This window comes from Hesperophylax consimilis, chromosome 13, assembly GCF_061612785.1.
Source record: "Hesperophylax consimilis isolate HC1 chromosome 13, BYU_Hcon_1.0, whole genome shotgun sequence".
NCBI classification, from domain to species: Eukaryota; Metazoa; Arthropoda; class Insecta; order Trichoptera; family Limnephilidae; genus Hesperophylax; species Hesperophylax consimilis.
This window is the reverse complement of record NC_142848.1, coordinates 16,422,684-16,437,599: the sequence shown is the minus strand read 5'-3', so window position 1 is coordinate 16,437,599 and position 14,916 is coordinate 16,422,684. Positions and strand designations below refer to the sequence as shown.

Below are 14,916 nucleotides of genomic sequence, written 5' to 3'. Positions count from 1 at the left end.
ACACTCAGTACAGCTGATGGGTATTTACAGCTAGTGATCATCTGTCAAACTATACTACTTGTGCAAATCTATTGTGGCATAATAATATAATTTTTGAAAACGAATGGTATACATTTAAAAAATAATATAAACTCTACGCGATGCCGAGTCGATCTTGGACGGACGATTTGCCCAAATGTCAGTCTACTGGCGTTGCATTCTGTCAACCAACCAGAGAGTTACAACTTTCAGAAGAATATTTGGAATCCAACGATTTTAGATGTTTTTACTGCCAACTGGAGGATGATACGTAAGCCTTTAGTAACTTTTAAGTTTAAAATACCCTTTGAGATTGTAAACTTATTAATAATTTATTATTTCTAGTTGTTTATACGGTGTATTTGACGCACACAATGGAAATGAGACTGCTCACTTTGTTCTGCAACGAATGGCTGCAGAAATACTTCTGGGGCAGCTCAGTGATAAATTTTCAGATGAAGAAATTAAGGAAGTTTTGAGGTAGCTACAACTATGGTCCTTAAACAATATTTTCTTCCTAGTAAACAAAAATTACTAACCAACTAAACTTACTCCCACATTGTTTGATGACTCATGTATTGTATTGATAATGATTTTCCTTTTTATAAAAACAGTTTTCTTTTTAAACAAGTTCTGCTGTGTAATTATTATTATTACGCGTGACAGCTGTTTCGCCCTCTTAAGGCATTATCAAACTGACAATATTATTGAATATATAAAAAAATAATGATTTTCCTTGTTTCAGAAACGCTTTTCTTTCCGTAGAAAAGGCGTATATAGAGTCAATCGATGGATTAGTAGCGGAAAGAACCAGTTTACAGTTTGAATTACCTGATGGCATTAGTACCGATAAGGTTTATCATAAATTCCTATGTTCAATTACAACTTTACTGTAAAACACTTGGTTCTTATTTTTTGTTTTCTCTTTCAGCTGTCGCAAAATTATGGAGATATATTTGAACGCCTCAAATGTATTGATGAAAGACTCTCAATTGGTGCCACATCCGTGGTCGCCCTCATACACTCTGGGAAACTCTACGTGGCTAATGTCGGTGCGTATATACCTCACTAACACTTAAACACTTATTCCACATCTGTGGTCGCCCTCATCCACTCTAGGAAACTCTACGTGGCTAATGTCAGTGCGTATATACCTTACTAAGACTTAATCCATTTCTTAGACATGAATTCTGTTCAAAACAGTTGTGTAATTTTACCGTCAGGAAATTTTAATGTTAGGCACAAAAGCTAGATTTCAATTATTATTTATAATATTATCAGCACAATGCATTCTTAACGTAATTCTCTGACTGGCTTCTTCTCTTGTTTAACCACTTGTTCGCTTATGGTTATGAAAAATGTATATTCGTTGAATGCCGACGTATCTGTAAGGATCGTTCAAAACATGCTTTCTTTTCATGAGATTTTGCTTCTTAAAAAAATATTTGTGGCTTACTAAAATAAATCTTATTCGATTGGCAACATAATAAACAATGAGATAAGAGTTTATGCTTTTCATTTCGTAGTTATTACTACGTCATTCTTCAATGCGCCCACCGAATCAAAACCTCCTAGATCACAAGGCCTGGACACTCATTCAGAGCAGCGTCCTAACTTGTATGAGATTCTACAAATATTATCGTTTTGTTTTTTTTTTTCAAATTATTCTTTGTTTTTCTAGATCAACGCAAATGTTTTCAGCTCAGAATGTCATTTTCATAATGAACTGAGTATAAATCTTTGAAATATCCATTCAACTTATCAAAAAACAAAACAAGAGCATATTTTTCAGCAAGAAAACAAGCGGCTGGGTAGTAACTACTAGTAAATTATAAGTGTAAATAAATGTATGTTTAATAATAAATCATATTATTATATTACTTTTAAGGTAACAGCAGGGCATTGCTGTGCAAAACGGATGACAACTATGTGCTACGAGTGGTGCAGCTGTCTGTGGACCACAGCCTGACTAATGAAGATGAACTGCTGAGACTAACACAGCTTGGACTGGACATCAACAAACTCCGCGAGGGTGAGACAAACATCACCTATTTTATGTCCCCGTCCCCGGGGCGGGTCAAGAGTGTTGTCAGCATTCGGAAACATATTAATATGGCTAATGAATCTATTAATTACTAGCTTACGTGTACCCGGAATTGCTCGACTTTTCTCTACTTTCACTAATTATAATATCCATGTATTATATATATATATAAACCTACCGGAAGAAATTCTCTAAATGATTGAAATGAGTGAAAACCTTATCAAACTCCGTTGCATAGTTTAGAAGAACTAAGAGCACAAATAAACAGATGCGGATAGTGACTTTGTTTTATAATATTTTGAGATTTTTTTTTCCCACTTTATGTCCGGGTTAAATCTTCCCCACAAGAAAAACTAAACCCTTCCACACACTTTTCCACAAATGATCATCTAGTCAATCCACATTATGCAAGTGCATTATATAAGCATTATAAATACAAAACAATGCAAGAACAATTCGTCAAATCACAAGAGATCAAATGGGAAAATAATTCACTGACTCCAGATATTTTTATATCAGAGGGTTCGGCTCGGTAGAACTTCTAATTGGACCTATAAATCCTACTGATCCCTCAATATAAATATTAAAAAAATATTTCGTAATCCTACTTGTATTTAAAATGACTGATTTTTGCATTTTTATATATAAATTCTTTCCAGATCTAATACGCGTAAATTTTGAATGAGAGAGCTAGGTATAAAGCCAGTAGCCGAAATAACAAATGGTAATATTTTTATAGTCTGAGAATGCCAAATTCTTTTAATGTAATTAGATATTTGTTATAGAATCTTATTTTTATTAGCATGGCACCTCGTGAATATTGCAACTGAAAAAGTGTGACAAGAAGTTGAAAGTTGTCAACGCATGGGATCGACCCAAATCGGTGTAACTGGATTTAGATTTTTTAAAGAATTGAATGTTTAGACTCTTTTACATTCCTTCACCTAATGAATGTGTACATACCACAAGGATCTGTTCTGTCACCCTCCCTGGAAGCACCTTCCATAACCACTAGAACGATTTTTGGCATACTATGGCAAGTTTGCAAAAATATCTTGAGTGATCGCATCCCATAATGTACCAAATTTATAGAACCTAAAATTATGGGATAAATGGTGAAATCTCGTTGTAAGCGGTTCATATGAAAATTTTGGGGAGTGATATTTACTAAATCGAATGGCCAAATTCAAAACTGAACACCCATCGCTTGAGTGGCTAAAAGACTAGATTGAACTGTTGAATGCGTAATTTTTGAGACAAAGATGTTACAATACTAATGACGGGTTGTTTTAAGTTCTGTGAAAGTCCTATTCTAGTTTTGTTACTATTCAAGTACTGTGAAACAACTGGCCCATACTGAAATAATAACAGAACTTGAATTTTAACTTTGAATTTCATGAATTTTTCAAATTCTGTGAAACAATAATAATTCAATGTTTTTTTAATAATTCAATAATTCAATGTTTTTTTACAGCGGAGTGCCTAGGAAACCAATCAAGCACTCGCTGCCTGGGTAACTACCTGGTGAAGGGGCTTTATCGAGCCTTTCCTGATATGAGGACCGCCCTCAGCGAACCTGTCATCGCCCTACCCGAAGTGCACGGACCCATCTTACTGGACGAGTCTTGCAGGTTATATTAATGCCCACTTTTTCATCGGCAACTTAATTCTGTTTTTATAATGTTAGCTGCTGAAAAACCTAACATAACTATTGTTGGTTAATCATCCCGAATTATTAATTAAGAAACTGAGGAATGCAATCTTTACAACTTCAGAAGTACTGTTACACATAATATGTATATCTACGCCGTTGAATTTACCTTGGGAATCGGTTGTTTTTACGACTCAAAAAACTATTTGGTCGTTTGTGGAATGATTTACCAACTTTTGTGTTTCTTCCTTCCTCTCCTTTCTTTTTTTTATTAGCTTCTGCTAGCAGTATTTTTTTTTTAAATATGGATAAATATTGTTTTTTCCAGGTTTCTGGTATTAGTGAGCGATGGATTGTACAAGAGCCTGCAGGAGTCTACCGAGACGGAGCAAGTGAACAAGAGATTTGCTCAGATGATTGTGGAGCAGTTCCGCACCCAGGCCTCATTGAAGGCTGTCTGTCAAGCCGTGGTGGACCAGACCATGAGCATCTACCAAGAGTACTGCTCCCAGTCCTCCATCAGCCCAAGAAGAAACAACCGCAATACTCTCTTAATAAGGAATTTCAATTTCCAACTCCCTAATGGACCAACTCACAGATCTCCTTTACTCTCGCGCCAGAACTTTGCCGTAAAAACTAACACTGCACCAAACAAACCAAAATCTCCAGCGAACGATAGAAACCAAAATTCTTCTTTAACCGTACCAACCGAAACTCTGTTACCAGCTGCACAAGCGGAGAATCAATTGCTTTGTGTACCAAATGACAGATCTCAAGTTAAAGAAAACAGTCACTCACCAGAAGGTTCAATGAGATCTCAGAACAATGCAACAGTTAGGTTTAACCCTATCATTCAAAGTCTCTCTCACAGTTCCATAAATGATGGATCTGAATTTGAAACATTCACAAATGGAAGTTCTGACCAGGCGTCTATATTTCCCAGTTCAATCGAAGAACCCAAAGAAGTATCTCCCAACCAGAGTGGGGAGCATTTCCTTTCTACAATCACATCGCAGTTTACTCAGGAATCTAACTTTCCTGACAGTTCTTCAAACACGGACTCCAGTTCAGATTTGTATCCTAATAACAATAGGCTGCTGTATGACAAAAACAGAAAGATAGAGGCCTACGTTGACTTCACCCAATATTATGAGAATATAGAAAAGGCGAGACAAAACGGGACATTACACACAAGTTTAACAGACTTGTGAAAATGTGTTTCCTAAAATAATCTTGTTTGTATATTTGTGATTGTTTTGCTGTGTTTGTGTAAATAATTGTGTATTTATTTTTTTACATCTAAGTAACTCTTCTATTAACCTTTATGCCGCTGTGCGAATGAAGAGGCGCTAAAAACATACACGCATTTTTGTTTTCACTTTCATAGAAAATGCATAAACGCTATAAAAAGTATCGCAATCTCTATTATCCTATATATGTACATCGGGAATGCGGTGAAAAGGTTAAGATTGGTGTTAACACTAATTTATATTTATTTTCAGAACTTTAACAAAAGCCACCAAACATAACAAACTAAATAAGAGTAGACTGACTATGTAATGTTTAATTCTGTTTTTAAAAAACTCACTTTTATTTGTTCAACTAATATATTTTTTGTATATAACAAGTTTATTGTACATAATATAAACCTATTTGAATTTAATGTCACTTTATTCTCTCTGCCTACTCTTAAGATTACGATCACATGAATCGATAAGTACTAAAAAACATTAAGTACCATACTTACTTTTATAAACTTCTCAAAATTTAAATATGGAAGTATGTTACATGGGAAATCACAAACAAACAAGAAATCATTAGTAAATAACATTTTGCATAGCTTTTTTGTTTATTCGGATATTAAGATTAGTAAAAATGTGGTTTCATATTTCAAATACAAAAATAATAAGATCATAAGAGGTTACACGGGCTTATAATCCAGTTTGCTTTCTAATTTCTTGTTGTCCGCCACTTTACGCACTGCCTTCATCAAATCCTCCTGTAAAATTATCAAAAAAAACATTGCCTTAGTATAAAAAATAAGGACACTGAAAAAATTTAATACACTCAAATTAGCCAGATAATCCAAATCCAGGGACCACAAGAGGCAACTGGAAGACAATATAAATGTCCGTAGCAAAGGCCAACTGGGGGAAGCAGTAATGAGCGATGAGCTTCAAAGGGTAATTGAGATAATATATAAGAAACTAGGATTGATACTAGTCACTGGTAGCCAGGATCCAACAAAACCGATTCATCAACGGTGCCATTGACACATATTATTTAGGTTATTGAATATCTATTCAAGTTTGTATGTGTTACCTGAATGATGTATTCCCTCTCTGCTCGAATGGCAAAGAGTCCGGCCTCAGTGCAAACGTTTCTTAAGTCAGCTCCGTTGAAAGCATCGGATAGCTTCACAACAGCTTCGTAGTCAATCTCTCCGTGCTTGGCAATGGGGCCAGCGTGGATTTTCAAAATTTCCAGTCTGCAAAATAAAGATACAATATTAATTTCTAAACTGATTACAAAATGTTGTTAAATTTGTACTGGCTGTACAAAAACTACCTCCATAGCTTAGCCCAGACTCCGAGAGGCGTGCAACCCATGCGCTGAACAAGTGCGAGCAGGAACATACAAGCTATATGTATTTGAATATGAATAGAAATATCTGAATATATTACACTGCATGTCTATAGGTATAAGGACAGGAGACTAGCAGGAATGGAGGCTTTTCAAGTGTCAAAAACAAAACGGCACTGATTGGCCATTTGATGACGAAATAATTACAATTTGAATTCCTGTGACACACCCCAACCTTGGTATCGTTGTGAATGGAGTATTTCAACAAATAATGCTAAAGGTAGTTAGTTACACCATGTCATAGTATCTTGGCTTATTAACATGGATCTCTGTAGAAAGGATTGTTTGTTTACCTGGCTTGTTCATTGGGCAGAGGAATTTCAATCTTCCTGTCGAGACGGCCGGGCCTAAGCAGGGCGGGATCCAGGGTGTCGGGACGATTGGTAGCCATAATGATCTTCACTTGACCCAAGGAGTCGAAGCCATCCATCTGAGAACAATAACAATCGTAATGTGTCAATTAAGAAGAATTTCCAACCACTCTATATGTACAGTAGAACCTCGTTAATTCGAATTAACGAATAGCCACGTAATTTGATATTTTAGGAATAAAAAAATGAAAAAAGACGCCGAAAATTGAGTTTCTCAGTCGCCCCTTCAAATTTGGGTAGTTTTTTAGAAGTAAATTTGTATTAATAGAAATTTTTCCATTATTTTCGCGGCCGATTACCGTGGCGGCCAGCTGTTTAAATTCAGATATTTGAAATAAATTCGTAAAAATGCGATATATTTACACATAAATGGAGATTTCACAGCCGATTTTGGTCGCGGCCTACCCTTTAAATTAAAATATTCGTAAAAATACTATATATTTCTGCGTAAATCGAGATTTCGCATGTAAATTTACTACAAAAATCGAATTACACAAACAAATTTTCGTTTGCGGAAAAAATGAATTACGAATTTCTAATTAAAAAACCATTTTGTATGAAAAAAAATTTCTGTGGATGTTATTTTGACGAAAAATTCGAATTACGCATTTTTTCGAATTAACAGGGTTCTACTGTATGTGCTTACAAAAACTATATTGTTATTCAATTATAATAATAGTATAGTAGTCCCAGAGAGAGAGAGAGTATGTACGTCATCAATGAAAAATCTTCATTCTCACACTTTTTGTATGAAAATGACAAGATATTAGAACGATGACGTCAAATCTCTCTGGGACTACTACAGCATGTATTCCACAACCCACCTGATTAAGGAGTTCCATAAGGGTACGTTGGATTTCACGATCAGCTGATGTTCCTTCGGAGAATCTTCTCCCTCCTGTAAATAAAGAATGGAAAATTAGAGCCTTGATATCGACTGATTTAACTATCTATAAATATTTAAGTATTAATATTTGATTATTGACAAAATAAATTTCTGTAATAAATTGGCTTATATTATGAAACATAGAATTGCAAGTAAATTGGTATGGGAGTGTTTAGCAAACAGTAAAAAATTTTAATCTTTATACTCCGTTGTCGCTGCCACGGCGACATAAAAAACATTCTAGCGCGGCAGCGGCGACATAAACATTGGGTATACATTTTATTGTTTAAAAAATAAAAGGGTCCACATGATTCTATTCAGTTGTATACAGTACCCATTTACGATTGGTTGTGCTTTTTGCTCTGTTTTTCATACATTACAATAACTATGCATTCATTCACAGTGTCACCTACTCAAACCTACCTCACACTCGGAATAAAAAATAAAATAAAAACACCATATTAACAACAGTTCTAAATTTATGTATTATATACAAATGTAAATATTTGGTAGACACTGTAATGTATGTATAGAAATAAATAAATAAATAAATTTTATTTTAATATTTTTTACTGGTCAATAAATATTCTCACTCCATCAGAGACAAAATCCATAAGAAAAAAGTCCCAATCGGGACTGTGTGGTCTGCTCGAAAAGGACAGTAAAAGGTGGCAGACGGGAAACCAGAGTGAGTACTGCGACAACTGTCCTAACAAGCCACATATGCATTTGGGCAACTGCTTTCCAAAATACCAATTTTTCTTTTATTGACAATCTTGATAATGATAATAATTATATATATTTTTTAACATTAAAATATTTTATTTACTGCCTTACCAAAAAATATTGTTTTCTAATTTTCTAAAAATATTGTGATTTTTCCTCATATTTTTACATTACACTCTATGGAGTAGCTGGTATATACTAAATAAAAATATTAAAATAATTTGGAGTACAAAGGGTTAAAATTAATTTTAACTTATTAACCCCTCAGGCTTATTGGTTCAGTTTTGCGAACAAACAGCTATTACGCGTAGGATCAATTTGCTCGCTTTTGGAAACAGTTCATATGGTTTCATAAAAATCATTGTGTCTCCTTTGCTAATATGGTGAGAAATATGATCTAAACATTCTACACGGTGTTAGAAAGAGAAAAAACTACGCTTTGTTTTCAAATGTAGGAGTTAACCAAATAAGAATTAAAATGTACACCTCTAAGAAACCAAAGATTCCGACCGCAATTTGAGAAGAAATTATGAAACTTTGTGAACTCTTTATTAATTACTTTGAATGAAACGTCAAAAAAATGTGTTGATTATAATACATTTATCTAATAAAATGTGTTTTTTTTTTTTCATTATAAATAGTTTTAGTTCAGTGTTTAGACGAAAAACGTAAGGCAAGCCATTCTTAAAACTTTTTTATGTTTGCCTTCAAAATTTTAATATTTCAAAAATTAAATGTTTATTTCTAATAATAAAATTTGAAAATGTATTTCATCACTCTCAAACATAGGTTTTTTTATTTTTCGGAAACATACAGAAATATTCAATTTATTTTGATTTTATTGCAAAGCGGAAATATACAAAAATTCGCTGACCTTCTGATAGCGTCTTTAAGAAATTTAACTGTCAATATGCCAGAGGCCTGAGTGGTTAAAAGGGCAGTTTAGTGCAATCAGAGCAATTTATCTGTAAAATGTGGGAAACAGTAGAAAAGCACCACCAACGACGATGTAATGTCACATTTCCTCAAAATGAAGAAGGCAAAAGTGGTCCCACAAGTGAATAAGAAATAAAATCGACTACATGTACGCCTTTTACATTGAATTTAGACAATATAAAATATTAAAAAGTAGATGATATATTTTGTACAAATTCTTTTGGAATGAATCCTCCTAGTTTTCATTAATTCTTATGGGAAAATTTGCTTTAACTTCTTGATTGCGGGTGCTAAATTTTCGCCTTGCGCTAGCTAGCTGATACTATTTTCTTAATAACTTGTTTTTTTGCAAAATAATATTTTTGTAAATTGTACCGTCTTACTAGATAATGTGTTAATATATTTATATAAATAGTATGTAATAATTTCCCCAGAATAGCTAGTTATATTCGGAGAAATGATTTACAAGTGTTTTGGATTCTCACTCTATTGTGCTATATCATTATGTAATAGGAAAGTCAGATATAATGTGAGATATAAAGATTACATACCAATAGCATCAATTTCATCCATGAAGATGATGCAGGGTTGGTGATCTCGGGCATAGTTGAACATCTCCCTGATGAGACGGGCACTCTCGCCAATGTATTTGTCTACGATTGCACTGGAGACAACCTAAAAACAATATGATAATGATTCTTCCCTATAACAATAACCAGAAAATAGACTTCACCCACCTACATCTTGCGCGAGCTACATTATCTGTGATACTGTGATCTAAGGATTTTGATTTAGGAGATTGCGGGTTCGTTCGGGTTCCCAGTCGATTAAGTCTCAAAGTCTCATAAGTTGTTATCCCACCATTGTAAGTGGGCTGGAGCTATATATCATCGCTATTTTTTAAGATATTAAATAATGTCTACCCAATTCCGACGTAATCTCTCTCCCCCCAGATCCCCGTTACTTCCAATAAAATCCTTGCCGCAAACAAGCCGCGAGTGAGGATGTAAAAAGTGCATTTTACTGGAAATGGCTTCATTTGAGTTTCGCTTGATTCTGTATTATCTCTTTTTACCGTTTTGCATCACTTAAGCAATTAACGAGAACCTCTCAAGAGTAAAAAAAAAAAAAAACAAAATGGCGCTGATTGGCCATTTGATGAGAATGTTAGATTTGAATTTCTGTGTAAAACCCGTTCTTAACAATGGATAGTTTATTTATTTATTGATATTAAGTTAGCTCACATCGTCGTGTGTGCTAATAATTTTAGAAAGATATATTTATATAAATATCATATAATATATCTTTAAATATTTTAAATGTAAACATATTAAACCACAAACAAATCATAAATATTAGAGGTCGACATACTTTCTTAATTCCTTTTTAAAATTAATCATATTATTTTTTTTTTTGTAATTATTTTTTTTATTTTTAATAATATGTTTACATGGTACATAATTCATTTTACATCTTAGGTCTTTTTACTACTCTTCCATTGAAAGCATTTGCTTGTGTATGGAAGGGGAGTGTACATAAATGTTGTTGTTAGTTAGTACTTAAATAATTCATTGTACATAAATGTATGTTTACTGTAGTATTTTTTTTGATAGTAGTGAAGGATAATATATTAATATAATAAATTTTAAAAAAGAAAGGAAGTTATGGAAAACAAAGGATATTTGTGAGATTAATTAAGTGACAGTAGTTTTTTTTTTTCAGAATATTTTTAAAGTGTCTCTTGACAGAGAGCAGTATTCGAATTTTATTAATAAAATTTTAATTTAAAATTAAACAATAACTTTGTAAACATCACTTATAGGTAAATACTTAATGTCGACCGGGTTTCGCTACAACCGTAGCTTCATCAGAACAGTATAATACTAAACTTAAACATCTAAAATATAAATTAACATGTGTTGATATCACGGTAAGTAGACGGTCTGAGCTACAGTGGAAGAGGTAGGGATAGGTGGGAGATTGTTTAATTTTAAATTATAACGTCACATCACAAAGTAACCGCTTCATATGAAGAAATAAAATTTTATTTTATCAATCTCAATAATTCAATTCGGGATTTTGTTGTAAAGACGGACGGCCTGATTTGCCAGATTTCTGGGTGCTTTATTTCTTCCTTGTGAGCAATCTAATATGTTTTGCATTTGTCGTCCCGTGTCCGTGTATCTCGTGATTATAATTTATTTTGCCAAATGTTGGGCGAAGACGAGTGATGTCTGGTTAAAATGGTAGGTATAAAAAGAGTAACTAATATTAATAAAGAGTAACTAATACTAGAAAGGGCAAAAGCATATTAAAAGGCACGATCGCTCCACGATACAAGGAGGACCTAAGTGAACCCACTTCGGGTGAAAAGTTATTTTTACCTTTAGTTATGCAAAGTCCACAATTGAACTTTCAATAGATTAGGTTAGCCTAGAGCGAGTTCAACAGCTTCGTCCAGATACTCCATACATCGCACGTGAGCCATACCCAACAAATAAAGTACCGTATGAAATTATTGGTGACTAATAATATTTATATTCAGGCATTAATGTTCAACTATTACTCAATATTCTTTTGCACTTGTCTAGCTCATCCTCTCGGAGTCAGGACAAAGGTATTAATTAATGTCCTGAAATTACAAACCTTGAGGAAGTTGGCATCGAGCTGGCTGGCCACAGCCCTGGCGAGGAGGGTCTTACCCGTGCCCGGGGGCCCGTACAGCAGGCAGCCCTTGGGTGGGGTGATGCCCACGCGGATGAACAGCTCGGGATTCATCAGGGGGAGCTCAATCACCTGAACAGGAAAGAATGGAATCAAATTAATTAAGTTCATCATATTCAAAGGCATAAATCTTCTTCCACTTTGAATTCAATGTTGCCACTTATCGGTGGCCCTCTCCTATCCAAAGCCGGCAGTTCACTAATTTGCAGTCTCGTTTCTCTTCTTAATCCAAGAAAACAATCCGCTGATGTTTGAGTTCTAATATATTTCAATAGTTATCATTTAGTTGAGTTACTTGCCCACCATACTTCCATTTAAGGCGAAGCTTAATTTGAAATCACTGTTTTCGATTAATCTTTACTACAAATTGGTGTACATTATGAATGCCAAAAAATATGCTTTGGATAATTTGAAGCTTTTCCTATCGTTTCGCTTGTGCAGAATTAAAACAAAATTGTCAATTGATTTATAAAAATGAAACGTTAACTATGAAAAAAAAAAATTTACAATTTACTCTGTAAAAACCCGATAGGGCGTTAAAGAATAATAAATAAATAAATAAATAGGACTCTTCAAAACCTTGACCAAGACTTCACTCCATCCTTTCCTCAAAAAGACCCAGTGGAATGAATATAAAATGAAAATGTTACCTCTCTTAGCTCCCTGATCTGTTCCTGGAGACCCCCGATGGCAGCGTAGGTGACATCTCCAGGGTCTTCGTGACTCATGTTGTACACCAGAGGGTCCACCTCGCGCGGGAGGTGTCTCATCACAGTCAGAGTGGTCATGTCCAGTGCCACACGAGTGCCCCCGCGCAGCTTGGACTTGTCCAGCTGACGACGGCAGCCCACAACGTAACGGGGCCCATTCGTAGCCTTCACAATAACTGGAAAACAAAATAATGGACTTCATGAGTTGTATTTCAAATACATAACTTTATCTAGATTTTTAATTTGTCAGTACAATACAGCAATTACAATATTGCATGACAAATGAAACTGATAATTACTTTTTATTAAGTTATCTTTTTTTCACATATCAAGCTTAACCGGTTCGCTGCCACCATCTCCGATCGTGGACATTAAACTTTTAGAATCGCTGACCACGCTCAATACAAATATGTCAAACAAGAAAAAAAACATGGCCAAAACGTCAAATCGCATGAAATTTTAAATCTTTTATTGATAAAAATGTAACTTTAGTGCTCAGTATTTTCCATTCCCGGGATGTAAATAGTCGGCTTTTACAGTGTTAAGTTAAATGAAGTTATGAAGTGTTATTTCAAAAAAATAATGGTTAAAAAATTACCAAAAATCTTGATAAACTTGTCCGATTCCGCTGCACGCTTAATATGCAAAAAATATATAAATAGCACTTGATTTCAACTTAATTACTACAAGAAATGACTATTTATGTGGTGGGAGATGGTAAAAGATGCATTAAAGTTCCATTTTTCTCATTCAAAGTTAAGTTTGAAGGTTAGGCAATACGATGATTAAAATAACCCCAACTAAACCCTAATAACCTATTTTGGGCATATTTACTTAAACCCCTGACTTAAATAGTTGTCTCCATTAGATATTTAAGTTAAAATCAAGTGTTGTTTTTTTAAAAAGCCTTTGCATGCAGTAGAATTCAACAAGTTTACCAAAATCTTTTATTACCGTTGGTGCTCAATTTGAGCAATTGTTTTGTGATGATTGCAACTTACTTCTAATCACTAACAATAAAGTATGGTACTATTAATATGCATTATGAAGATGTCATGTATAGTAGTACCAACTAAAGATATTGAAAACTAAATAAATAAAAATATGAAGTCTTACATTTCTCTTCAGTTAGCTGCTTTAGGACCTCTCCCACAATTTGTCCAACACTCTGAAGAGCTTTTAGATCATTTTCACTCTTGTCATACTGCTTTGTTAGATCTTTGAGCTGTTCTCTCACTAAAAAATAAAGATATTTATGTATCTAAAGATCCAAACTATACAAAATTTAAGATAATCTGTATTTGTGCAGTTATTTTCGCAAAATGAACTAACATTTTTGACATACACCGATAATGTTAGGTTGTGTTCGGATGATATGGCATTATTTACTAAAAGATTTTCTTACTGTCTTTTAGCCTCGATTCGACTTCTTTGTGTTCCATTAATTTTTTTCTGTAATCTTGGAAGGATTTTTCCCTTGCGGAGTCTACAGCCGCGGTCGCCATCTCCAATATTAATTTATTACCAGTTTATTACAGAAAGTTTGATGCAGAATGACATCCGTAACTTAAAGCAAAACCACAGACAATAGATTGCAATAGATTCAGCAGCCGATCCAGCCATAGATATAGATAATATAGCGATGAGCACAATGGATGATTTACTCGATTTTTTCGACCATCGATATATTTCGATTCATTGTCATGGACAAATCGATTCAGTTAAAAATCATTCGAAATCACAGTTCGAGACTCTGTCAAAAACCATTCGAAACCAAACCCGAGACAATGGTAAAACGTCATCGAACAATCAATCGATTCTGTCAGAATTCATAGATTTCCGAGCAGTCAAGTCATAGTTAATCGTTATCGAAGCAGTCACGTCATTTCTCAAAATTCATTCGAAAACGTAAATCAATTCCCAATTCAGAGAAACGTCAAAAATATCTCGGATTTCTTGAAAAACGAGATATTATGCCCGTGGGCACATTGTGTTACGTACTACATATTTTTTTGTTTTTCCGATTTTATGTTTTATTTTATAATATTTATTTTTATTTAGGATTATTATTAAACATTTATTCTTTGCTAATTGTCAAATGTTGGAATGTTAGGTATTAGATATTAGCTTATTAATTGCGATATTATCTAGCAACCAAAGAAGCTACTACTATGCGAACAATTCATTAATATTTTAGGTAGGGATTT

The 14,916-nt window shown here is 34.0% G+C and overlaps 2 protein-coding genes across 2 annotated transcripts; one reads left to right on the top strand and one right to left on the bottom strand.

Annotated features, from left to right (window-relative positions):
- Positions 1–28: 28 nt before the first annotated feature.
- LOC149418519 (TGF-beta-activated kinase 1 and MAP3K7-binding protein 1-like) lies at positions 29–5,409 on the top strand. The gene is made up of 7 exons (XM_089638826.1): positions 29–289; positions 364–498; positions 764–872; positions 950–1,070; positions 1,907–2,050; positions 3,537–3,693; positions 4,042–5,409. Exons 1-7 carry the CDS (start codon positions 141–143, stop codon positions 4,922–4,924), a joined length of 1,698 nt encoding a protein of 565 aa, XP_089494952.1. The 5' UTR covers positions 29–140; the 3' UTR covers positions 4,925–5,409.
- A 134-nt stretch (positions 5,410–5,543) lies between these two features.
- On the bottom strand, positions 5,544–14,310 carry Rpt4 (Regulatory particle triple-A ATPase 4). The gene is made up of 9 exons (XM_089638827.1): positions 14,115–14,310; positions 13,826–13,945; positions 12,650–12,885; positions 11,922–12,071; positions 9,827–9,950; positions 7,552–7,625; positions 6,650–6,786; positions 6,036–6,201; positions 5,544–5,712 (listed from the first exon to the last, which is right to left on the bottom strand). The coding sequence occupies exons 1-9, from the start codon at positions 14,212–14,214 to the stop codon at positions 5,635–5,637; spliced, it is 1,185 nt and encodes a 394-aa protein (XP_089494953.1). The 5' UTR covers positions 14,215–14,310; the 3' UTR covers positions 5,544–5,634.
- Positions 14,311–14,916: the final 606 nt, after the last annotated feature.

Coding starts and splice junctions, on each gene's coding strand:
- Rpt4 (XM_089638827.1), bottom strand. CDS start 14,214: ATGGCGACCGCGGCTGTAGACTCCGCAAGGGAAAAATCCTTCCAAGAT. Junction 13,946..14,114: donor CGAATCGAGGCTAAAAGACA/GTAAGAAAATCT, acceptor TTTATTTTTTAG/TGAGAGAACAGCTCAAAGAT. Junction 7,626..9,826: donor GGATGAAATTGATGCTATTG/GTATGTAATCTT, acceptor CTTTATTTACAG/GAGGGAGAAGATTCTCCGAA.
- LOC149418519 (XM_089638826.1), top strand. CDS start 141: ATGCCGAGTCGATCTTGGACGGACGATTTGCCCAAATGTCAGTCTACT. Junction 499..763: donor GAAATTAAGGAAGTTTTGAG/GTAGCTACAACT, acceptor TCCTTGTTTCAG/AAACGCTTTTCTTTCCGTAG. Junction 3,694..4,041: donor TTACTGGACGAGTCTTGCAG/GTTATATTAATG, acceptor TGTTTTTTCCAG/GTTTCTGGTATTAGTGAGCG.